The following is a 25,733-nucleotide window of genomic DNA, read 5'->3' on the forward strand; positions in this document are numbered from 1 at the left end:
CTTCATTGCCCTTCTCTGTACCTTTTCGAATTCCACTATATCTTTTTTGAGATGCGGCGACCAGAATTGAACACAGTATTCGAGGTGCGGTCGCACCATACAAAGGCATTATAACATCCTCATTTTTGTTTTCCATTCCTTTCCTAATAATACCTAACATTCTATTTGTTTTCTTAGCTGCATCAGCACACTGAGCGGAAGGTTTCAACATATCAACGATGACACCTAGATCCCTTTCTTGGTCTGCGACTCCTAACTTGGAACCTTGCATGACGTAGCTATAATTCGGTTTCCTCTTTCCCACATGCATCACTTTGCACTTGCTCACATTAAACGTCATCTGCCATTTAGACGCCCAGTCTCGCAAGGTCCTCTTGTAATTTTTCACAATCCTTCCGCAATTTAACGACTTTGAATAACTTTGTGTCATCAGCAAATTTAATTACCTCACTAGTTTCTCCCATCTCTAAGTCATTTGTAAATATGTTAAAAAGCAATAGTCCTGGCACACCCCTAGGGAATCCCACTAGCTACCATTCTCCATTGAGAATACTGACCATTTAACCCTACTCTCTGTTTTCTATCTTTTAAGCAGTTCTTAATCCACAATAGAACACTACCTCCTATCCCATGACTTTCCAGTTTCCTCTGGAGTCTTTCATGAGATACTTTGTCAAACGCCTTCTGAAAATCCAGATACACAATATCAACTGGCTCACCTTTATTTTTGGAAAGAGTAAACAAGCGATTCAAGTCTACCCGTTCCACTCAACTCATTATTTTATAGACCTCTATCATATCTCCTCTCATCCATCTTTTCTCCAAGCTGAAGAGCCCTAGCCGCTTCAGCCTTTCCTCATAGGGAAGTCATCCCATCCCCTTTATAATTTTCATCGTCCTTCTCTCTACCTTTTCTAATTCCACTATATCTTTTTTGAGATGCGGTGACCAGAATTGCACACAATATTTGAAGTGCGGTTGCACCATGGAATGATACAAAGGCATTATAGAGGGGCATAATCGAAAGGGGCGCCCAAGTTTTCCTGAGGATGTCTGGCGAAGGGGTGGGGAAACCCGTATTATCGAAACAAGATGGGCATCCATCTTTTGCTTCTGCTTCGATAATATGGTTGGGGACGCCCAAATCGTGAAATGTAGGCCGACCTTAGCGGTGGTCGTCCCCGATTTTCGGCAACAGTGGAAACTGAGGACGCCCATCTCAGAAACGACCAAATCCAAGCCATTTGGTCGTGGGAGGAGCCAGCATTCGTAGTGCACTGGTCCCCCTCACATGCCAGGACACCAACCGAGCACCCTAGGGGACACTGCAGTGGAATTCATAAATTGCTCCCAGGTGCATAATTCCCTTACCTTGGGTGCTGAGCCCCCCAACCCCCCCTCCCCAAAAAAAAGCCCCACTACCCACAACTGTACAACACTACCATAGCCGTAAATGGTGAAGGGGGCACCTACATGTGGGTACAGTGAGTTTGTGGTGGGTTTGGAAGGGCTCATATTTACCACCACAAGTGTAACAGGTGGGGGGATGGGCATGGGTCCGCCTGGCTTGAAGTGCACTGCACCCACTAAAACTGCTCCAGGGACTTGCATACTGCTGGCAGGGAGCTTGGTATGACATTTGAGGCTGGCATAGAGGCTGGCAAAAAATATTTAAAAAGTTTTTTTTTAGGGTGGGAGGGGGTTAGTGACCACTGGGGGGCATAAGGGGAGGTCATCCCAGATTCCCTCCGCTAGTCACCTGGTCAGTGTGGGCACCTTTTTGAGGCTTGGTCGTAAGAAAAAATGGACCAAGTAAAGTCACCCAAGTGCTCGTCAGGGACGCCCTTCTTTTTTCCATTATCGGTCGAGGATGCCCATGTGTTAGGCACGCCCCAGTCCCGCCTTTGGTATGCTTCCGGCACGCCCCTTGAACTTTGGTCGTCCCTGCGACGGAAAGCAGTTGAGCCCAAAATCGGCTTTCGATTATGCCGATTTAGGCGACCCTGGGAGAAGGATGCCCATCTCCCGATTTGTGTCGAAAGATGGGCGCCCTTCTCTTTCAAAAATAAGCCTGATAATGTCCTCATTTTTTCTTTCCATTCCTTTGTTCATAATACCTAACATTCTATTTGCTTTCTTAGCCGCAGCCGCACACTGAGCAGAGGGTTTCGACATACCACCAACGATGACACCTAGATCCCTTTCCTGGTCAGTGACTCTTAATGTGGAACCTTGCATTACATAGCTGTAGTTTGGGTTCCTCTTTCCCACATGCATCACTTTTGCTCTTGCTCAAATTAAACATCATCTGCCATTTAGATGCCCAGTCTCCCAGTCTTGTAAGGTCCTCTTGTAATTTTTCACAATCTTTCGGTTTAACAACTTTGAATAACTTTGTGTTGTCAGCAAATTTAATTACCTCACTAGTTACTCCCATCTCTAGATCATTTATAAATATGTTGAAAAGCAGCGGTCCCAGCACAGGCCCATGGGGAACACCATTATCAACCCTTCTCTATTGAGAATACTGTTTGCTATCTTTTAACCAGTTTTTAATCCACAATAGTACACTACCTCCTATCCCATGACTCTCCATTTTCCTCTGGAGTCTTTCATGAGGTACTTTGTCAAACACGTTTTGAAAATCCAGATACAGAGTATCGACCGTCTCACCTTTATCCATATGTTTGTTCACCCCCTTCAAGGAAATGTAATAGATTGGTGAGGCAAGATTTCCCTTCACTAAATTCATGTTGGCTTTGTCTTATTAATCCAGGCTTTTGAATATTCTGTGTAATTTTGTTCTTTATAATAGTCTCTACCATTTTGCCTGGCACTAACGTCACTCACTTGTCTATAATTTTCCAGATCACCTCAGAGGTTCCAGAGGTGATCTGGGAAATTATAGACCAGTGAGTGACGTTAGTTAAAAAATCAGCGTTACATTGGCCTCCCTCTAATCTTCTGGTAGCATGATTGATTTTAAAGGTAAATTACATATTACTAACAAAGTTCTGTAAGTTCATTTTTCAATTCTTTTAGTACTATGGGATGAATACTATCTGGTCCCAGCGATTTTCTACTCTTCAGTTTGTCAAATTGCTCCATTACATCTTCCAGGTTTATAGAGATTTCTTTCAGTTTCTCTGACTTGTCAGCTTTAAATACAATTTCTGGCACCAGTTTCTCTCCGAAATCTTCCTTGGTGAAGACTGAAACAAAGAATTCAATTAATCTGTCCACTATGGCTTTATCTTCCCTGAGTGCCCCTTTTACCCTTGGTCATCTAGCGGTCCAACTGATTCTTTTGCTGGCTTCTTGCTTTTAATATACCTAAAAAAAATTTCCTATGTGTTTTTGCCTCCAACACAATCTTTTTTCAAAGTCCTTCTTTGCCTTCCTTTTCAGCGCTTTGCATTCCTTATGCTGTTTCTTATTATTTTCAGTTGGATCCTTCTTTCATTTGCTAAAGGATTTTCTTTTAGCTTTAATAGCTTTCTTCACCTCACTTTTTAACCATGCCGGCTGTCTTTTGGTTTTAAGCTAAACATAATGATTTTAATACTTTTAAGACACAAATTGCAATAAAAACAAATTTCATTTCACAAATTTAATGCAGTATTATTTTGTAACATTTAATCAAAGAATTGCAACATCTCTGATTCTTAAATCTACATTAATCTGAAATTGCTTCAGATTGGAGTTAGCTCATCTGAGTGAGGTCTCTTTCTTTTGTGTATTTCTCTCTTTCCTGAGGAACAGGATTTGATCTTAGGTATATTGGTTAGCAAATAATTTATATTTTGGATAACAGTAAGGCCATCCTGATTCAGGAAAAGCGGAGTTACATTAGCTACTTGAATCAAGCTTCTTCTGCTTTACACATTTGAGGTGAAGGCATATGCTAGAGAGCAGTTACTACTACTACTATTTAGCATTTCTATAGCGCTACAAGGCATACGCAGCGCTGCACAAACATAGAAGAAAGACAGTCCCTGCTCAAAGAGCTTACAATCTAATAGACAAAAAATAAATAAAGTAATCAAATCAATTAATGTGAACGGGAAGGAAGAGAGGAGGGTAGGTGGAGGCGAGTGGTTACAAGTGGTTACGAGTCAAAAGCAATGTTAAAGAGGTGGGCTTTCAGTCTAGATTTAAGGGTGGCCAAGGATGGGGCAAGACGTAGGGCTCAGGAAGTTATTCCAGGCGTAGGGTGCAGCGAGACAGAAGGCGCGAAGTCTGGAGTTGGCAGTAGTGGAGAAGGGAACAGATAAGAAGGATTTATCCATGGAGCGGAGTGCACGGGAAGGGGTGTAGGGAAGGACGAGTGTAGAGAGATACTGGGGAGCAGCAGAGTGAATACATTTATAGGTTAGTAGAAGAAGTTTGAACAGGATGCGAAAACGGATAGGGAGCCAGTGAAGGGTCTTGAGGAGAAGGGTAGTATGAGTAAAGCGACCCTGGCGGAAGATGAGACGGGCAGCAGAGTTCTTATTTTCTCTGGACCTCTCTGGCTTAGCTGTGCGCAAGGGTTTTATCTTGCCTGTTACCCCCCTCCCCTGCTCTACCCTCACTGAACTACCCTCTCTCTGCTGTGTATTGCAGGATTTAATGTGGCCCTGTGAAGGGGTGTTATTTAGGGGGAACGGTGACTTTCTGTACAATCCCTCATATGGCTTCTATATTTTTCTTAACAGTAAAAACTAAACTACTGGCGGTACCGTTCCATACTGTGTTAGTTTAGTTAGTATAGTTTATTGGCACTTGTTATACCCTATACCGCCTTTGCTAACTCAGCAGATCAAAGCAGTTTACATAAATTAAAATCTAAGAAAAGGAAAAGGAGCTGCAATAATAGGAAAGAAATAGAAAATGCCATACATACAAACGAGGCCAAAATAGAGAGTGGGATCTTGTGTACAGGGAAGAGGTAGTAAAGGGCAAGGAAGAACAGTAGGGTAAGGTGCTCCTGAAATTGAGTGCGGGTATGAGACAACAGGTTAATTACAATTAAAGGCCAATTTGAAGAGCCAAGTTTTATTTTTTTAAAGATGTTTCACTTACAGTTGCTCCTGCAGGCCAATAAAATGTCCAGCTACGGCCACATTGGTTTCATTTACAAAGGTAGGCTTCATCAGGGATGTATCACACACTCTAACATGATGTTCTCCGTTTGATGCACACCTTCCGGAACGATTATATGGCACATTGGGTTATGTTTGATTATTTTGCGAAAGACGTCACATAAGGAGGATTTTACATGATTGAAATCTTCACAACAGCTTGAGAACCTGCAAGTGGACAAAATTATGGGGCCGGATGGGATACATCCCAGAATACTGAGGTATCTCAGAGAAGTCTTGGTAGGACCTATTAAGGATTTATTTAATAGAAATGTAGAGACAGGAGATGTTCCTCAGGATTGGATACGAGCTGATGTGGTTCCTCTTCTCAAAAGCGGAGAGAGGGAAGAAGTGGGAAACTGTAGGCAGTAATCCTCAGGTCGGTAGTAAGAAAACTAATGGAGTCGCTGCTTAAGGAAAGGGTAGTTAACTTTCTAGAAGCCAACGGGTTACAGGGCCCAAGGCAGCATGGCTTTACCAAAGGAAAATCCTGCCAAACGAATCTTACTGACTTCTTTGACTGGGTGACCATAGAACTGGATGAAATCTACTTGGATTTCAGCAAAGCGTTTGATACAGTCCCTCACAGAAGATATATGAATAAGCTGAGAGGGCTGAACTTAGGACCCAAAGTGGTGAACTGGATAGGAAACTGGTTGACCGACAGGCAGCAGAGGGTGGTGGTAAATGGAGTCCACTTGGAGGAAAGTTGGATGAATAGTGGACTACCTCAGAGGTTGGTGCTGGGGCCGATTTTGTTTAATATATTTGTGAGAGATATTACTGAAGGATTGAAAGGAAAAGTTTGCCTTTTTGCGGATGCCAAAAAGATAGCAAATAAAGTGGATACCCTGGAGGGAGTAGAGACCATGAGAAGGGATCTCTAAACATTAGAAGAATGGTCAAAGGTCTGGCAGTTAAAATTTAATACCCCCACCTCTCATTGGAAAATTTATGATTTTAACTCTAATCCAAATACTTAATAATCATATTCATCATAAGAATATCTAAGTAATAAATACTGTATGTAAAGGTGTTAGGAAATGAATGCATTGCTGGGCAAACTGTAAATGTTTCTAAACATTTATTACAAAAGTGACAAAATACTCAATAACATTCCCCTCTGTTGGACCCCTCAAAAACAATGCAAATATTATGCACACACAGCAATCTGGTCTTATTGCCTCTGTTATAGAAACCAACTGTAATGAAAAAAATAAAGCATCAATAAAATAAAATTTAATGCCCAGAAATGCAGAGTTATTCACTTGGGGTGCAGAAATCCAAAAGAGATATACCAGATAGTGGGGGAGAGATTGGTAAGCTCGAGTCAGGAGAGAAAGGAGGTGTTGATGCCCCTCTACAAATCCTTGGTGAGCCCCCATTTGGAGTATTGTGTTCAGATTTGGAGACCGTATCTTACTAAGGATGTAAAAGACTTGAAGTGGTTGAAAGAAAAGCGACAGAAATGGTATGGTATTTGCATTTCAAGATGTACAAAGAGAGACTGACTTACCTGAACATTTTATACCCTGGAGGAAAGGAGAAATGGGTAATATGATGAGACATTTAAATATTTGAAAGGTATTAATCCGCAAACAAACCTTTTCCACAGATGGGAAGGCGTTAGAACTAGAGTACATGAATTGAGGTTGAAAGGGGGCAGACTCAGGCATAATATCAGAAAGTATATTTTCACTGAAAGGGTGGTAGATACTTAGAATGTCCTCCCACGGGAGGTGGTGGAGATGAAAACAGTAACCAAATTAAAAAATGCATGGGGTAAACACAAGGAATACTATTTAGAGGGAATGGATCCAAAGAAGCTTTGCAGACTTGTATGGTCTGTGCTTTCTGATCATGGCTGTACAGATTCAGCTTCAGAAGTTGAAGTGCAAGAACAGTGCTGGACAGACTTCTATTGTCTGTGCCATAAATATGGCAAGGACAAATCAAGACCAGGTATATATATGAAGTATCATATACCATATGTAATGAGTTTATTATTATTATTATTATTAAGATTTGTATAGCGCTACCAGATGCACGCAGCGCTGAATATTCATCTTGTTAGGCAGACTGGATGGACTGTACAGATGTTTATCTTCCGTCTTCTACTGTGTTACAATGTTGATCACATGCACATCTACTATTAAGTTTGTGTTGATGACATTTTGTTGCAAGTGACAAAATCTTTAAAAAAAAACCTAAACTATTCTATTAGAGTGATGATTAAGTGTGATCCCAGTAGGGACAGAGAATATATCTGCATAAAGTATGTAAACTGCTTTGGTTATTCCACAGAAAAGCAGTTTATCAAGTCCATGACGCTTTACACTTTATCCTTTTCCAATCAGTATATTTGTGAAATAGGAATTGTGTTTTAAGATGGATAAATATGTTAAGAACATAAGAATAGCCATGCAGGGTCAGACCAGCGGTCCATCTTAGTGCTGCCCAATTCACGATTCGAATTGATTTATCGATTCGTTTTGGACAAATCGATTCAAATCGATTTGTTTTGTAAAAAAATTGTGAGTCTCGATTTGGGATTTCCCCACCTCCCTCCCTCCCACCCACCCGCCCTCTGTCACCCAAGCCACTGCTTCCCTCCCTGCTGCTGTCACCCAAGCCACAGTCGCTTACCATAGCTATGCCCAAGATCACTTACATCTTTTGCCGCTCTCTCCCGTCTGCGTGGTCATTTTCACTGCCCTGAAGCATTCTCCCTCTGGCACCAGCGATTCACATAGCCTTCTGCCAGCATCGGGGCCTCTCCTCAGGCGTGCCCCACCTCTGTGGAAAGCAGGACGTTGCATTAGAGTAGGCGGGTTGCAACCGAGAAGAGGCTCCGATGCTGGCAGAAGGCTGACTATGTGAATCGCCGGTGCCGGAGGGAGAACGCTTCAGGGCAGTGAAAATGACCACGCAGATGGGAGAGAGCGGATGAAAGATGTAAGACGGGGGGAGGGGTGGAGAAGTCTAAAGCTGTTTCAGTTGGATGGGCAATGAAAAGCTGGAGGAGAAAAGAAATAACAATTAAATATCACTAAAACAGCTTCAAAATTTATTGCAGCCGGTAGAAACAGCAATTATTGGTTATGCTAATTTTTCTTCACTGTTCTATACAATACAGATGTTCAGATTTCAGTGAGGATATCCTGTTTCCTGATGGGTTCATCTTAACTGTTGTTGTAATCTGCCTTGGGGAGCCTGGTGTTATAAAGGTGATAGAATATATTGAAATTACATGTAAGTAGAATTGAACTCTCCTTTCATTGGGGCATATGGAATCACATCTTCATCTGTTTTGTAGAAGTTTACCTTTTAGATACACAAATGGATTACTCTGTTTTTGAACATGTTTCTGCTGCTGGACAAATTATAGCTGCAAGATGCAGTTGTCTGAAGCCAGCCAAAGTGGACAAAATGATTTTTCTTAATAAAAAGTGGAAGATGTAGGACTTGACCAAACTTCACTTTTCACATGAAGTAACACCGCATGGCGTGCTGACCTTAAAGTTTGCCTTTGTTCAATTGCTGCTGCCTGTTTTTTTTTACCCTTTGTGTTATAATATTAGCATGTGGGCCTCACTATTTCAATCTAGTTAAATCGAATCGTATCAAATCGAACATTTTTTGACTGAATCAGACAGCACTAGTCCATCTTGCCCAGTATCCTGTTTCCAACAGTGGCCAATCCAGATCACAAGTTCCTGGCAGAAACCCAGTTAGTAGAAACATTCCATGCTACCAGTCCTGGGGCAAGAAGTGGCTTCTCCCATGTCCATCTCAATAACAGACTATGGACTTTTCCTCTAGGAACTTTTCCCAGCTTTTTTTAAACCCAAATACTCTAACCGCTGTTCGCTGTTTTTTCCACCTTTATTAATATGTGGAATACATCTGGTCTGAACTTCCATGATGATATTTTTAAACAACGTCCATGCCTACTTTAAAGTCCTAACCTTTGCGGCTGACCATTTTAGTTTCTTTTTAACCATTTTCCTCATTTTGTTATAGTTGCCCTTTCAAAAATTAAATGCTGCTACAGTAGATTTCCTTAGTGACATTTCTCCAGATATTAGCTTAAATTTGATCATGTTATGACCACTGTTTACTAGCGGATCCATCACCTTACCATGCCCTGCATTCCACTAAGAGCTAGATCTAAAATAGCTCCACCTCTTGTTGGTTCTTGGACCAGTTGCTCTAAGAAGCAGTAATTTATAACATCTGAATTTTACCTTCCTAGTACTCCCTGATCTAGCTTTTATTATGCCATTAAAATTGAATACAACGTTAATGAGATAATAAAAATTGGAGTTATCTTCGTGAATCTTTGAAAGTTAAATACTTTTTGGACTCTCTCTATATTTTTATTTGTTGAATTTGTTCGAAGGGGGCTGGTTTTTTTTTACTTTTTTGGGTTTTGGAGTTTCTAATCACTTCATCTTTATATACAAATTATTTCACGTTATTTCAAATAATACTCTTAACTTATTTGGACTATTGTGGAGGTGACTGTTCAGTTTGTTATCCATTAATTGTTCAGTTGAATGTAAGGGCCTCATTTACTAATGTGCATTAACTTGTTAATGTGATTTAATGCATGTTATGCAAGTCTTGTTTTTCTCAGTTAAACCTGTTTACTGATTTTGAGTTTAACTTGAACTTATATGCATTAAGGTATATTATCTGGTTAATGTACATTAGTAAATGAAACCTTAAGTTTAAAACAGGTACAATTCAAGAGGTTTCTTTCCTAGTAATACCTCCAACTGGCCTGGAGAAGATTTGGGTGAGAATAGTAGTTACCAATCAAACATAGTGAATGGTTATGAGAAGGAAACTTCTGAAGAGAATTAGAAGAAAAGAAGACTGCTGAATTAAGAAAAAAAAAAGGAGAAGAAGAAGAAGAAAAAAGATATAGCGGAATTAGAAAAGGTTCAAAGAAGAGCAAACAAAATGATAAAGGGTATGGAACTCCTCTCATATGAGGAAAGGCTAAAGAGATTAGGGCTCTTCAGCTTGGAAAAGAAATGGATGAGAGGGGATATGATTGAGGTCAACAAAATCCTGAGTGGTGTAGAATGAGTAGAAGTAAATCGATTTTTTACTCGTTCCAAAAGTACAAAAACTAGGGGACACTCGAGGAAGTTACATAGAAGTACTTTTAAAACAAATAGGAAGAAATATTTTTTCACTCAACCAATAGTTAAGCTCTGGAACTCTTTGCCGAAGGATGTGATAACAACGGTTAGTGTATCTGGGTTTAAAAACGGTTTGGACAAATTCCTGGAGGAAAAGTCCATAGTCTGCTATTGAGATAAACATGTGAAGCAACTGCTTGCCCTGGGATTTGTAGCGTGGAATATTGCCACGATTTGGGTTTTTGCCAGGTACTTGTGACCTGGCTTGGCCACTGTTAGAAACAGAATACTGGGCTAGATGATTGGTCTGACCCAGTATGGCAACTCTTACGTTTCTATGTAAATATTTTAATTTTGGTTCTCCGTGGACACACTTAGTAGGCCATCTCTGTAGGCTGATCTGTCAGAACAGCCCTCTCTAGCTTGATAGTATGTCCTTCGACCTATAACTTGCATAGATCTCCTTCCTGCTTTGTTGCTGTCAGTGTTCTCAGTCCAGGTTTTTTCCATGCTGTAAAGCAAACCACTGCCCGAACGGGAAAAGCTGAAAACATCATCACAATTAATCAGTCTCAGAAATGGCAGAACATATTTGTGCCGACTCAAAAAGCCTCTTTTGGATTCCCATAAGCACAATATCAGCTAATTCAAACATCACACCACTAAAAATTTGTGTTCTAATGTGCTTATACGTTTTCAGAAGACTGGTGCACTGACGGAGACAAGTTCACTAGTTCTATTTCTGACATGAAACTCTCTTGCACAGCCAGTAAATGAGTGCACGGCTAAGCTCTTGAATTGAGCTACAGAGCCAGTGCCTAAAGAGCCACATAGCAAGTCTTTTAAATGTCGATACTGGTGATACAGTCCTCTCCACAGCCAAGTTTCCTCCCATAATGGAAGCATCCAAGCAAGTACGTCTTCAAAGCAGCCCCTCTCACATGATGAAACATCTCTCCTGATGTTCAATTCCACCACCTACAGCAATACAAAAGATATTAACCTCTGAACCCACAGCAAAGAAGAGAAAGCGATCTAAGACAGTCTAAAACACTGGATTCTCACAGTGCACAAAATTTGGTATTAGCTTTTCCTTCTCTGAGAGGTGTTAATTCAAAGAAATATGTGGAACAGTCTTTTAGCTATCAAAATGCTAAAATGTGGACTAGTTTGCCTCTTCAACTTAGACAATGTATCTTTTATTTTGTTTTTCGTAACAACCTAAAAACCTACTTGTTGCTAAATATGATATAAGAACATAAGAATAGCCATACTGGGTCAGACCAATGGTCCATCTAGCCCAGTATCCTGCTTCTAGCAGCGGCCAATCCACAGCTATTCTACGTTGTGTTATTCTCTCAGATGTTAAGTGACTGTTTCTTATTGTAATCCATGTTGAATTCTTTGTTGAAAAATGCAGAATATAAGACATAATATATAGTGTAGTATAGTATAGCTCCCAGTCCTCCTTGATACATAAACAGATTCATACATCTTTCCCACCTGTCCCGGCTGTAAATGTATTACCAACAGCCCAAAGTAAGCCACTGTGATCGTTACGTCAGTCCATTCAGGATGCAACTGTTCTTCTAGATCAGCTTTTTCCAAATGTGCTACAGCAGCCTTCTACCAATATTTGCTCCACAGCTGTCAACTGCTCCTACCCAACTCTAGTTATCTATGGTCTCTAGTGGCTTCTTTAATTCCTCAGAGTCCACTTTATTATGGCAGGAACTATCCCCACAAGGTTCTGATGCCTTTCCTCAGGGGAAAAAGCTCAACAGCATGACATTGCCATTAGTGCTGATTCCATTCCTTCTATTAGCAAGGAATTACCCTCAGACTCAGATCCAATTAAGCAAGACAACTTTAGAAGATGCTGATTTAGGCCTTGAAGCTGAGGCTACCAGCATGAATAAAAAGGACTTTCAAGCAATTCTTAAAGCCATTAATATACCCAAAGATCCAGTTGCAATTCCTATTCATACAGAACACTGACAGCAGCAGAGCAGGAAGGAGACCATGTACTTCAAGGGTTGAAAGAAATACTGTGAAGCTAGAGAGGGCAGTTCTGGCTGGGCAACCTACAGAGACAGCTCATCAAGTGTGTCTGCAGTATCCTGCTGTCCATAGAGAACCCCTGTTAAAGGTAAGCAACTTGAATTTTGCACCCTGTGCCCCTCTCTTCCCTTTCTAGGCATGGATGAGCTCTGTCTTGTCTCCACTTTTAGCTTTTATGCGCTCCTAAAATTCATTATGTATTCAGTTGGTCTCTCTGTATGCATATTATCTCCTTATCCAATCATCTACATCAACCAAGTTTTACTGATAGGTATATCTATTGTATATCAAAGAGAGAAACCAAAATAAGGCTGTCAGTTATCTATTACAATTCTTTTAATTTGGGATTCTGGAAATCAGACTCCAAACGAGTAGCAACAAGAAAATCGCACTGTATCTGGATTGGTAGGTGTATGTGCAGTTCCTCTTGCCAGTCTATGATCAAAGAATAATTCTGTGCATCATATAGACTGTGCAAGGTAGTTCTCATATTTGCAATTGTTCTTTTTTCTAAGCATCATACAATCAAAATTTGACTACAGGTAATTTTAGTAAGTATACAGTGATTGACAAAAAGAGAAGTCTCAGGTTGTGCATGTTCATAACTTTGTGCTCTGTTGACTTATTTAGATTAATGGGGGTAATCTGGAGGCTAAGCATATGCTGGTTTCATTGTAGTTTTGTAAACCTATGCGTTGAAGGGGTAATTTGAGAGAAGATTTTTCACATGAAGTTACAGAAGAGGTTTCCTTTAAAACTACCCCATGTTATGCATGTGCTAATGTGAGGAAATAGGAGAGAATATAGGGTGGAGAAAGTGAAAAGATTGGATGGTATAGGAGGAGTGGACTGTGGGTGGCAGAGAGTTAGTGGGTGTGATGCAAGGAGATTAGAGGAGATATGGGGGTGCCATAAGGAATGTATAAGATTGAATCCTCCCTCCTTCCCTCTTCTGATCCTAAAATTCACTTCCTAGGCCATGAACCCTGTCTCTTCTCCCCACCCCTCATTCCTGTTCCCTCTCCTTGTGATCCTTACTATTTCCACCCTTCCCTCTCTGTTTTGGTTCCGTATTATCTTTTTTCCCCTGAGATTTCTCTTCTCTGTGAGACACTCTTCCCCTTCTCATACCCCAGACCCTCTTTTCTACCCCTCCCTTTCTGTCCTCCCAGCACTCTGGCACTGATCACTAATATATCCCTTCTTCCTTTTCTCAAAGAACCAAATAAATTAACCCACACACAAGATGCCAGAAAGCTTTATTTTATAAAGAAAATATGAGTTGTCAGTAATATGCAGGTCCATTCTGTTGTATGCAAATTTGCCATAAGAAGGCATGTACTGTTAAGCAATACAAATGTAGGTGTACTCAGGGGGTTTCGTTTGGGTGGAGCACAGGGAGAGATATATTTACATCTTTTCACTAACAGACCTGTTAAATGTACACAACTGCGTTTAGCCACAATTTCTGATACTTACTTTGAATCTGAACCTTGGTGATGCATTATATTAACTATTGACCTCTTGGTGTTAAATTTGAGTAATTTCAGGGGAGATAGTGTGCATCTGCATATTTTAATAATTGATAATTTAGCATAGAATTTCCCATATCATTGTAGCTCATTTCCTCTTGATCTCTGATTATCAGTTAGCTATGATCAGAGTAGGGTGTTAACCATATTCCCAATGTTGAGAAGCCATTCCTTAAAGGAATAAAAAAAATTCCATCATAGCAGAGTATTTTTATTATTGTTTTAATTACATTTCATTATCCTATGTCCATGTCATTTTTTTAATTTATAAAGCCTTGTTTTCAAATTGTCAGGTTTTATTTGGTGGAATAACAGCGCACACCAAATTCTAGACAGCATACTTCATCTTTCATCGTGCAAAGTTCTAGTGGCCACGTTGGTCTTGGAAGAAAATGGAAGTTTTGTAGATAATGATAACCTTTCAATTGATCAACAATAAAGGTGTTGAGTGGCCTAGTGGTTAGGGTGTTGGACTTTGGTCCTGGGGAACTGAGGAACTGAGTTCGATTCCTACTTCAGGCACAGGCAGCTCCTTGTGACTCTGGGCAAGTCACTTAACCCTCCATTGCCCCATGTAAGCCGCATTGAGCCTGCCATGAGTGGGAAAGTGCGGGGTACAAATAAAAATAAAATAAATAAATAATGTCAGCTTTCAAGATTATATATTTCTTTATCAGATGTTAGGTTTGATCAAGCACCTATATGATCTTGAAAACTCTGTAACTTGACCAGAGAGATTCTTTATTTATAGAATTCACAGCAAACGAAATTGACCTATTTATTTGCTCTGAAAACATTTGATAGCAAGCCAACACACTTTTCAACTTATGGAACAGCTCTCTGAGTTTATAAACAGTAGATGAGGAGATGCGGATTTTATTAAGGTTTTTCCATGCATAAGGGCTATTTTACATGTGGAAAAAGACTTTTGTAAAATGCACAGTGATGTACATGTGTGTAAGTATATGTGGCAACAAAATGGCACACACTTATAAGTGTACTGTATGCAGGAATTCCAGGGGGTGTAGTTTGGAAGAAGCAAGATAGAGTTATGATGTATGTACTTATTTTGTAAAATATGTGAGTACATGCATAGAACTTACACACTCATACATCTGCATTGGAGTAGGTATAAATGTGTATATCAGTATTTGTGTGCTACTGGGGCTGAATCTGAGAGCCTACTTTATAAATGTACCTAGGTGCCTGTGTTGCCTTTATAAAATAGGTTTAAAATATACCTTTCTTTGTCATCAAGCAGATGAATCCATTACGAATGGGTTGTGTCCATCAACCAGCAGGGGGAGATACTGAAAAACCATAGTGCCTCATGGCCAGCTAGCGCCATCTGGCTCTTCAGTATTCTCTATCTCCCCAGCAGGGTGGACGCAGCTTATTCAGCTCCTTCAGAAAAATCTGCTTGGGGTGGCTCCTGTGCTTTTGCCAGTGGTAGCCAGGGGTGTTGGGGGCTATTGCAGCTCCACTTTAAAGGCACATAGGTTCGCCCTTTCCCTGCCTTACCCGGCCCCCGATGTGGATGTAGACACATAGGTTTGCCCTGTCCCTGTCTTTTCCCACACTCTCCTTTGTGGATGCAGGCACATTGGTTTGTCCTTTCCCTGCCTTTCCCACTCTACTGATCCTCTGGAGCTGGAAATTTGCCTCTATTGCTGTTGCCTCTAACTTTCCTCACATCGTAAAAAAAAAAAAGTTGCGTCGCGCTTTGGTGCTGCGATTCCAGAAAAGAGGTTTTCTTCTGATTGTGCAGCGTGACCGGAGCTCTGGGACTCGGTCTGGTGAGGTAAGAGTGTTTTGTAGCTCCTCTGGGGGAGGGCCCGCGATCGGGACGTTTTTGGCGCGAATCTGCCATTTTGAATTTTCCGCCGTTTTCGGCGATGGCTGCGGAGGTTGTTAAGCGCTGTTCCTGTTGTGGCAAGCGCATATCCGCAGCAGGGCTCTGTAAATTGTGCTCTTCAGACGTCAGGGCCGGCACGAGCATGGCGAGCGATGTTTCTTCCCACTCAGTTGAACTGGCAGCGGGCGCCATTGGCGCGACCCCTGCAGAAGTGGAGGGGTTTGAAACTGGAGGGGAGCCTCGTGTGGAGACTAACAGGGGAGCTTCTATCCCCGGACTGGAACCGGGAGGCCAGGGTGAGCCCTTCTCCCCTGAGTTTGTGTTGCTGCTGCATAAAGCATTTATGTTAAAAAGAGCTCTCCCGCAGGGATCTCATTCAGCCCTGCTAACTGTTCCCCCTCCAGTGGAGCGTGGCCTCGGATTGCCGTCAGGCGCATTTTCCCCTGACAGCTGGCTACAAGACAAGCACAGAAGGGTTAATTCCCCTTCAGAGAGTGGCACACCCCCCTTCTCCCCACCGTGGTCGGGATGTGAGGATTCTGAGGGGTCTGGCAGGCCCTCATGGTCTGAAGAGCCAGAGGAAGGTGCAGGATTGCCACCGGATCCAGATGATCCTTCCGCGGTGAGGATTTTCCACCGCGACGAGCTGCCAGCGCTTATTTCTGATGCCTTGCAGTTCCTGTCTATTGAAGATCCTGGGAGTGGCGAAGCCTCCTCTGGTAATCCGAGGATGGCAAGTACTAAGAAGCCTGCTTGAGCCTTTCCTTTGCTTGACTCGATCCAAGAGCTTATTTCGGCTCAATGGGCTGACCCCGAGGGGCCTTTGAAAGTCGCCAGGGCAATGGGGCAATTATACCCTCTAAGTGAGGAGCATTTGGCGCGCCTAGCAGTGCTTAAAGTGGATGCCCTAGTCACGGCTGTGACAAAGAGGACTACCCTCCCAGTTGAAGGAGGAGTCGCCCTGAAGGACATGCAGGACCGACGCCTGGAATCAGCTCTGAAACGGTCCTTTGAAATTTCAGGCCTATCCTTACGGGCGTCTGCATGCAGCTGCTATGCTGCCCGAGCCTCCCTCACTTGGTTGCAACAGGCAGTGGAACAGCCCGGTGATGGAGCGGAGCCCCTTACTGAGGTGGCACCACGGATGGAGTCGGCCTTGTCTTTCTTGGCTGACGCCCTTTATGATCTGGTCAGAGCTTCGGCTAAACAGATGGCTGTGGCGGTGGCGGCTCGCCGCCTTCTATGGCTAAGGCATTGGGCGGCTGACATGGCCTCTAAGCAAAGGTTGGTGAAGTTGCCCTTCCAAGGCCTTCTCCTATTTGGTGAGGAGCTGGAGAACATTGTTAAAGACCCTGGGGGATGCTAAACCCCAGCGCTTACCCGAGGATAGGCCGAGGCCTCTCTCCAAGGGTCAGGCGGTTCCCTCCTCTTACAGACCTCGCTTCCGTGAAGCTAGAAGGTACTGCCCGGGGCGTTCTGCTGGGTTCATTTCTCGTGCCTGCTTTCAGCAGAGGAACTCCTTTCGTTCAGACAAGCGTTCCGCAGTGACCAGCTCAAGGCCTGGAGTTCAAGGGCGACCCTCTCAATGATGGTGTGCTGGCCCTCTCCTCGATTCCTGCAATAGGAGGATGGCTTGCCCTCTTTCTCGAGGAGTGGGTCAAGATTTCCTCAGATCAGTGGGTTTTGAACCTGATCAGAGATGTCTACAGAATAGAATTCAATGCCCCGGTGAGAGACGTGTTTGTGGAGTCCCGATGTGGTTCTGCCGTCAAACGGGCGGCGGTAGAGGAGACTTTGCAAGGCTTGATTCACCTAGGGGCGTTGTCCCCGGTGCCTCCCGCCGAATACGACTCTGGCCGTTACTCCATTTACTTTGTGGTGTCGCGAAAAGGTGGGTCTTTTCGGCCCATCCTCGACTTAAAAGAAGTCAACCAGTGTCTAAGAGTGCGGCATTTTCACATGGAAACCCTGCGCTCCGTCATTGCGGCAGTATAGCCAGGAGAGTTTCTCATGTCTCTGGACCTGAAAGAAGCTTACTTGCACATTCCTATTTGGCCCCCGCACCAAAGGTTTCTTTGGTTTGTGGTGATGGGAAAACATTTCCAGTTTCACGCCTTGCCTTTTGGCCTCGCCACAGCTCCCCGAACCTTTTCCAAGGTAATGGTGGTAGTAGCTTCTTTTCTCAGGCAAGAGGGTATTCGGGTTCACTCGTACCTAGACGACTGGCTCATCAGAGCGGACTCGTCAGAGGAGAGTCATCAGGTAACAGCCAGAGTGGTCTCAGTACTTCAGTCTCTGGGCTGGGTCGTCAATATAGCCAAAAGTCACCTGACCCCCCTCTCAATATTTGGGGGTCCGGTTCGACACAGCTTCGAGGTTTGTTTTTCTTCCCGAGCAAAGGCGGTGCAAGCTTCAGAACCAGGTCCGTCTGCTCCTGAGGATGCCTCACCCCCGCGCTTGGGACATGGTCCAGCTGTTAGGGTCGATCACGGCCACCTTGGAAGTGGTGCCCTGGGCGAGAGCGCACCTGAGACCTCTGCAGTGCTCCCTGCTTCAACAATGGTCTCCAATTTCTCAGGATTATCAGTGCAGACTCACGTGGCTCCCTGCGGCCCGGCTCATATGGAGTGGTGGCTCTCAGACAGCATGCTGCGGCGAGGAATTCCACTAGCGCTCCCCGATTGGTGCCTGGTGGTAACAGATGCCAGCCTGAAGGGCTGGGGTGCACATTGCCGGGGAAGGCATGCCCAGGGTCTCTGGACACCCGAGGAATCAGAGTGGTCCATCAATCGCTTGGAGTTGAAAGCAATTTTCCAGGCTCTTCTGGCTTTTCACTCGACCCTGGAAGGATTAGCTGTCAGAGTTCTGTCGGACAACATGACAGCAGTGGCCTACGTAAATCGACAAGGTGGCACTCAGTGCAGAGCACTGGCTGCGCAGGCCGCGCAGATTTGCCACTGGGCCGAGCTACATCTACAGTTTCTGTCAGCAGCTCACATTGCAGGTCAGAGCAACGTGCAAGACGATTATCTAAGCAGGCATCAAATCGACCCAGCGGAGTGGGAACTGGCAGACAGAGTGTTTCTTCAGATCTGTGCCAAGTGGGGGACGCCCGTAGCGTATCTTATGGCCTCAAGTGCACATGCCAAAGTCCCATGCTTTTACAGCAGAAGGAGAGTTCCTCGCTTGGCGGGATTGGATGCCTTGGCTCAACCCTGGCCTCAGGGCCTCCTGTATGTGTTCCCTCCTTGGCCCTTGATAGGGCGAGTACTCCTGCGGATTCGGCTACATCAAGGAGACGTAGTTCTCATTGCCCCGGATTGGCCCAGGAGGCCGTGGTATGCGGACCTCCGGCGGATGCTGGTGGAGGCTCCCCTTCCTTTACCTCTGGTACCGAATCTGTTGTCACAGGGACCGGTGACCATGGAGGACGCCTGCCGCTTTGGTCTTACGGCATGGCTATTGAGAGGGCGCAATTGAGAGACAAGGGTTATTCCAGTAAAGTCATTTCCACTCTCCTACAGGCCCGCAAGTGTTCCACTTCCGCGGCTTATGCCAGGATTTGGCGCCAATTTGAGGCTTGGTGTGCTGCTAAAGCGATTATACATATGAGGGCTTCTGTCTCGCCGATACTTGACTTTTTGCAGGATGGTTTACAAAAAGGCCTTGCCTATAATTCCCTGCGTGTTCAAGTGGCAGCCTTAGCATGTTTTCGAGGGAAGGTCGCTGGCCTTTCCCTGACTGCTTTTCCGCATATGGCACGGTTTCTTAGAGGGGTGCTTCGGCTCCGTCCTCCTGTGCGGGCTCCGTGTCCGGCCTGGAACCTGGGGTTAGTTTTAAAGGCCCTTCATTGTTCACCCTTCGAGCCGCTAAGGCGAGCTTCAGAGAAGGATGTGACCCTAAAGACGGTCTTTTTGGTGGCCATTACTTCGGCGAGACGGGTGTCTGAGCTCCAGGCGCTGTCCTGTCGAGACCCTTTTCTGCAATTCTCAGAGTCCAGAGTTATGGTACGTACGGGGCCTTCCTTCCTGCCTGCCTAAGGTGGTTTCAGCGTTTCACCTAAACCAGCCTATTTTCCTACCTTCCTTTTCCAGAGAGGAGTTTCTGGAAGCCTTTGGGCACTTGCACCTCCTAGATGTGCGAAGGGCTCTGTTGCAGTATCTGCGCATGTCAAATGCTTTTAGGACCTTTGATCATCTTTTTGTCCTGTTATCAGGTCTGCGCAGAGGGTCTCCAGTGTCTAAAGCCACTATAGCCTGTTGGCTCAAGGAAGCTATTTTTTCAGCCTATTTGCTGTCTGGCCGGCCTCCGCCTGAAGCCTTCAAGGCACATTCCACAAGAGCGATTTCCTCTTCTTGGGCTGAAACTGGAGCACTCTCTCTTCAAGAGATATGCAGTGCAGCGACATGGGCTTCTAAGCTCTCTTTTGCCCGACATTACAGGCTGAATGTGGCTGCCAGGAGAGACGCGCATTTTGGAGCACAAGTGCTGGCGCGTGGTGTGGCTTGTTCCCACCCTATCTAGGGATTGCTTTGATACATCCCATTCGTAATGGATTCATCTGCTTGATGACAAGGAAGGGAAAATTAGGTTCTTAACTTGGTAATTTTCTTTCCTTTAGTCATAGCAGATGAATCCATGAGCCCTCCTTTATTGATTGATGTTGTTTTATGTTCAGTTTTTCCTGTAGATATGTTCCCTCATTGGGAGAAGTTGGAAAACAGTCTTCAGGATTTCTGTTCTGTTATAGGAGGTTGAGTTCGTCCCTCCTTCTTTTGTTATTGCTCCTGTTCTGGGGCGTTCATCCGCTGTGAGGAAAGTTCGTGTTATGCTACTTTGTAGTGTAACACTGCTTTGGAAGCTTCAAATACTGAAGAGGTAGATGGAGCTAGCTGGCCATGAGGCACTATGGTTTTTCAGTGCTCTCTATCTCCCCCTGCTGGTTGATGGACACAACCCATTCGTAATGGATTCATCTGCTATGACTAAAGGAAAGAAAATTACCAAGGTAAGAACCTAATTTTCCCTTTCAGACTTCTCACTTAGTCACCCCATTATAAAATCAGGCCAATTGTGGCAAAATAGTGTCCTTTAAAACATTTGCCTTGATGTTCCCTTTACGTTTTATCGGGGATATTTTACTATCATATTTCCACACTGATGTCCCATGTTTCCATAGCAAGGGCCATAAAATATGGTCCTTGCTGTGGAATGAGCTGATCCTTCCGGAATTGCTGAGGGAGATCCAAGGCCATGCTGAAGCTGCAGTGGCAGCACTTTGTCTCCTCACCTCCCCCCTCCCATACCACTGCAGTCTTCTTCCTAGGCCACCCAGGGGCTTAGAGGAGGACAGTGGCAGTACAACCTGCATCATCCTCCTCTCCTGTGTAGAGCCTGACTGTCACATTTTGTACAAACATTTGAAGCATGACACTCAAATCCAGGCAGGAGGAGGAGAAACACTTGGCCTGCAGGATGGCACTGCAACTGACCTCCTATAAGCCCTGAACCATGCAGGAAGGGATTATCATGGGAGTTAAGATGGAGGATGGGCAAAAGAGAAAGTGACTGTGGGAACATGGGGGATGGACATGGTGTAAGGGGAATGAGAGTGAGTAAGGGGAATGAGAGTGAGTGAGTAAGGGGATTGGGGATGTTTGGGAGAGGAGGGGGAGAAAGTGACTGAGAGAATGTCTGATATGAGAGATGTGGGAAGAAAGTGGCTAAGGAAAAATGAGGCGATAAAAGGGGAGGGTCCAAAGGAAATGAAGAGCCAGTGAAAGGAGAATGTGAGGACAGGGTGGAGAGAGTGAGAGGATTAGAAGGTAGCAGTGAGATTGGATAGAGTAAGGGAAGTTGACTGGTGGGTACCAGAGAATGAGAGAGAGAGTGAGTGATGTGATGTAAGGAGATTGGAGGAGACATAGGGAATAAATGTGGGGTCTAGAGGGGTTTTGATGTGGCATGAGAGAGAGAATCAATGCCAGAAGGAGGTATGTAAGAGTGAATCCTCATCCTTACTAGTCCATGAGCCTCTCTGTCTCTTCTCCCCTCCCCTCTTTTCTATTCTCTCTCCATCCTCTTTCCACCTTTTCCTCTGTGTTATGGTCCCATATCATCTTTCTTTTATTCCCTGGGATTCTCTCTCATCTTTCTGAGATCCCCTCCCCAACCTCATACCCCTCTTTTCTACCCCTCCCCTTTCTTTCTTCCCAGCAGTCTGCCACTGATCACTAGTGTCCCTTCTCCCTTCTCCTAAAGACCCAAATCAATTAATCCACAAATAAGAAATACCAGAAAACTTTATTTTATAAAATAAAATTCAAATTGAATTTAATATACAGGTCTATTCTATTTTATGCAAATATTCCACATAATTGCCATAGAATTTGAAAACTTTGCTATACAATTTACTAACTCGTGTTTCAGAATCTTGAAGAATCTGTCATAGTAAAGTGGAGGCTATGCCTGTAAATTATTTTTCAACTACTTAAAATGTTGACTATTTCAAAATTTAGTCTTGCTCAAAAGTATGGCAATGGCAATGATTCCTGGCAAATTTTTAGATTTAATGAATAGAACCTCCAAATTAAGGCCTTGACTCAGTTGTTACAGTGTATGTTTGTAACCACTGTAATCACTCAGGGCAGATGATCAAAAGCAAACACGGGCGCTAGAGGCCATTAGTGCTGGACTAGCACCTGCGTTTCTGCCCCAGGATCAGAGCTGGCCAGCTTGTGTAACAATGCGCTCACCAGCTCTGAACATTAATAGTATGCAAATTCATGCAAAACAGGGACATCTGTATTCCTCCCCAATGCTTAGCAGCAGCGCACCAAACTAGGGCGCTGCTACCACTGTAAACCCTATGCCAGATCAGAGCTGGTGTTAGGATTTACAGAGCATTGGGGAGGAATGGGGAGCCCTATCCAGCATGCATCTGCATGGTAGCAGGCCTCTCGCCCCCAACCAGAAGAGCCCAACCCCCCCCCCCCTCGCCAGAATAGAGTGCTGGACCTCCAGGCCTTCTCTGGTGGTCTAGCACCTTCCAAACCCCACCCGGTACCTTCAATAGTAGGAAAGCCCCACCCAGCGCATCCCAGGATGCTATTTTAGAGGCGGCATTAGAAGGAGGAGGGAGTTCTAATCCTTTCTCCATCAGTGAAGTTACGGGGGGCTTCAGGGGTTGCTAGACCACCAGTGTAGGCCTGGAGGTCCAGCCTGTATTCTGTCAGAGGGGCTTGAGAGTGGTTGGGCTGTTCTGGTGGGGGGGGGGGGGGATGTTTTGGCTCTTCTTTGGCGGGAGGATCTGGAGGTCCACTGGATCTCCAGCCCCTTGGAATGTTTGATAGGTCCAGGCTTTTTTTTGACAGCCCAGACCTGTCAAACAACTTCTTCGGGAGGCACAATCCTCCCGCAGAAGTACCCCTTTGATCACAGCTAATAGCGCATGAATTTGTATGGTATTAGCTTTGATCATAGGGGCGTTATTGCCCTGCACTGTTCTGGGGCTAATTTTAGAGCGCTGTTTGGAACATCGTGGGGCTTTTGATCATCTGTACCTCATTTTTGTGTAGCTTTTTAAAAGCGGCTGCTGTAATTCTGAGAATGGTTTGAAAACAAGGTTTATGTGTTCCTCTCATTTGTTTTATGTTCCTTTGTGTTCATCATTTTGTTTGTTTCCCAGTGACTCAGCATATAAAAGAACTCCTGGAAAGGAACAATAAGAAGAAATCCAAACTGAGAAAGAAACCAAAGCCCTATTTTGAAGAGCATGATGGTAGGGTTAAAGTTAAGATTATCTTAGTGGCTTTCTGTGCCAGCAAAACCTTCAGGCTTTCCCATTTCCTCTCAGCCTTGGATCTCCTTCCTACCTTCTCTTAGAGCTGCATTAGGAAAAAGTGCTGAAGGCAGTTTTTGTATGGTTGCTTCAATGAAACAAGTAAACAAGGCATGTTAAGATCTTTGCCATTGGTAATACAAGTTTTTACTTTACACTTATAAGACTTGTTTTGTTTAAAGCATAGATTACTATTGGAATTCTAACGCAATTCTTAAAAATAAAAAAGAATTGAGCACTCAAAAATGTACAGATTTACAAGGTATTAAGACTTTATGAATGCATCCATCTACCTTTGCTGTTTCTTGGTTAGACTAGAGTATTTGCACTGCCATTTCACAACATGGATGGACATTCATTAGTTTTCCTAATTCTTTATAATATATATGTAACACCAATGAAATAGATAGAAGACTAAAAGTGCTACATTGCAAACTCTAAAATCACTTACATTTTGAACCCACTTGACTGCCTGAAAAGTGGGTTATTTGGATTCACAAAGGTACTAAAATATATATTATGCTTTGTGTGGCATTCTGGTAAATGGAAAAAGAAAACAGTGCTTTGAAAATATTTAAAATATACCAGAGAAATTGTATAGTTATGGAAATTATTACATTTGCACATTGTCTTGCTTTTCAGGGTATGTATATATAACTTCATGGTGGTGTCCCCATGTGTTCTGATTGCATACTTTTCTTTCCTTTTTCTTACCTATTTGAATATATTTTTCAACCTGTCTCCAATAAAAGCAGTTTATCACAGTATTCCACAGTCCACAAATTAACTTAGATTTTTGTTTGTTTTATATGTGGAAGTAAAACCTTATCTAACGTTTTTCTTTCATATTGTAATTCTTGCTATGATTTTATAAAACCTACTTTCTCACATTAAAGATGTACTAGAGTGGAGGGGTAGCCTAACCCTAATGATTAGAACAGTAGGCGGAGAACCAGGAGAACCCAGTTCAAATCCCATTGCAGCTCCTTGTGATTTTGGGCAAGTCTCTTCCCCCTTTATTCTGTATTTTGGTGCATACATACATATGTCTGAGATGGAGCAGGCAAAAGAATCAACCAGTGGCTGATAAATAAGAGATTTATTACAAGAGCAACCTTTGATATTGGTGTGTTTGTATTGTCCTATCATACAGACATTCTAGTGAGAGACAAACATGTTTCATCAGCAGGCTGCCTGCGTCGAGCACATATGGTCCTTGTAATAGGGGACATGTAACACACCTTTAAATAATAAAACGAATCGGAACCTGGCAGAAGCTTTTATATGGAATAATCGTAGACCGAGGGTACTCAGGTCTATCCTGATAGGTAAGTAGGAGCTAGGTGGATTTGAGAGTCCCTGATTTGCATATGTATTATATATCAGCTCAAGTTAGACACTCTGGGACTGGCAATCTGGACAGAAATTCAAGCCTTAAGTGCAATACACCACTAATAAAACATCCTTTTCATCAGAGCTCCATTTACCACTACCTTTTGTCTCCTTCCGTTTAACCAATTTTTAACCTAGTCGGTCACTTTAGGTCCCATACCAAGAGCACTCAGTTTGTTTATCAGTCACCTGTGCAGAACTGTGTCAAAGGCTTTGCTAAAATCCAAGTACACCACATCTAGCGTACATGCCAAGTCCAACTGTTTGGTCACCCAGTCAAAGAAATCAATCAGGTTTGTCTGACACGACCTGCCTCTAGTGAAGCTATGCTATGCTGCCTCGGGTCCTGCAGTCCATTGATTCCAGAAATCTCACATCTTCCGCTTTAGAAGCATATCCATTAGTTTGCTCGCCACCAAGGTTAGACTGACAGGTCTGTAATTTCCAACCTCCTCCTTACTTCCACTCTTGTGAAGAGGGGCCACATCTGCCCTTCTCCAGTCCTCCGGGACCACTCCAGACTCTAAGGAAGCACTGAAGATGTCAGAGAGTGGAGCCACCAGAACATTTCCGAGTTACTTGAGCACCCTCAGATGTACCCCATCAGGCCCATTGCTTTGTCTACTTTTAGTTTAGCTAGTTCCTCACGAACATAGTCTTCTGAGAATCGGTCCCGGTCTACCATACATACATCCTAATTAGATTTTGTTGTCTGCTGTCCTACCCCCAGCCTTTCATCTGTGAACACAGAAATAATTGTTAAGCAGTTTGGCTTTA

At 43.6% G+C, this 25,733-nt stretch overlaps 1 protein-coding gene across 1 annotated transcript in view; it reads left to right on the top strand.

Annotated features, from left to right (window-relative positions):
• Positions 1-25,733, top strand: part of ARHGAP39 (Rho GTPase activating protein 39) — a 503,675-nt gene that overhangs the window by 170,413 nt on the left and 307,529 nt on the right. The window contains exon 5 of the mRNA XM_030219972.1: positions 23,412-23,504. Coding sequence (XP_030075832.1) covers positions 23,412-23,504 — 93 coding nt within the window. The remainder of the gene's footprint in view (positions 1-23,411; positions 23,505-25,733) is intronic.

This window comes from Microcaecilia unicolor, chromosome 1 (genome assembly GCF_901765095.1).
Source record: "Microcaecilia unicolor chromosome 1, aMicUni1.1, whole genome shotgun sequence".
Lineage (NCBI taxonomy): Eukaryota > Metazoa > Chordata > Amphibia > Gymnophiona > Siphonopidae > Microcaecilia > Microcaecilia unicolor.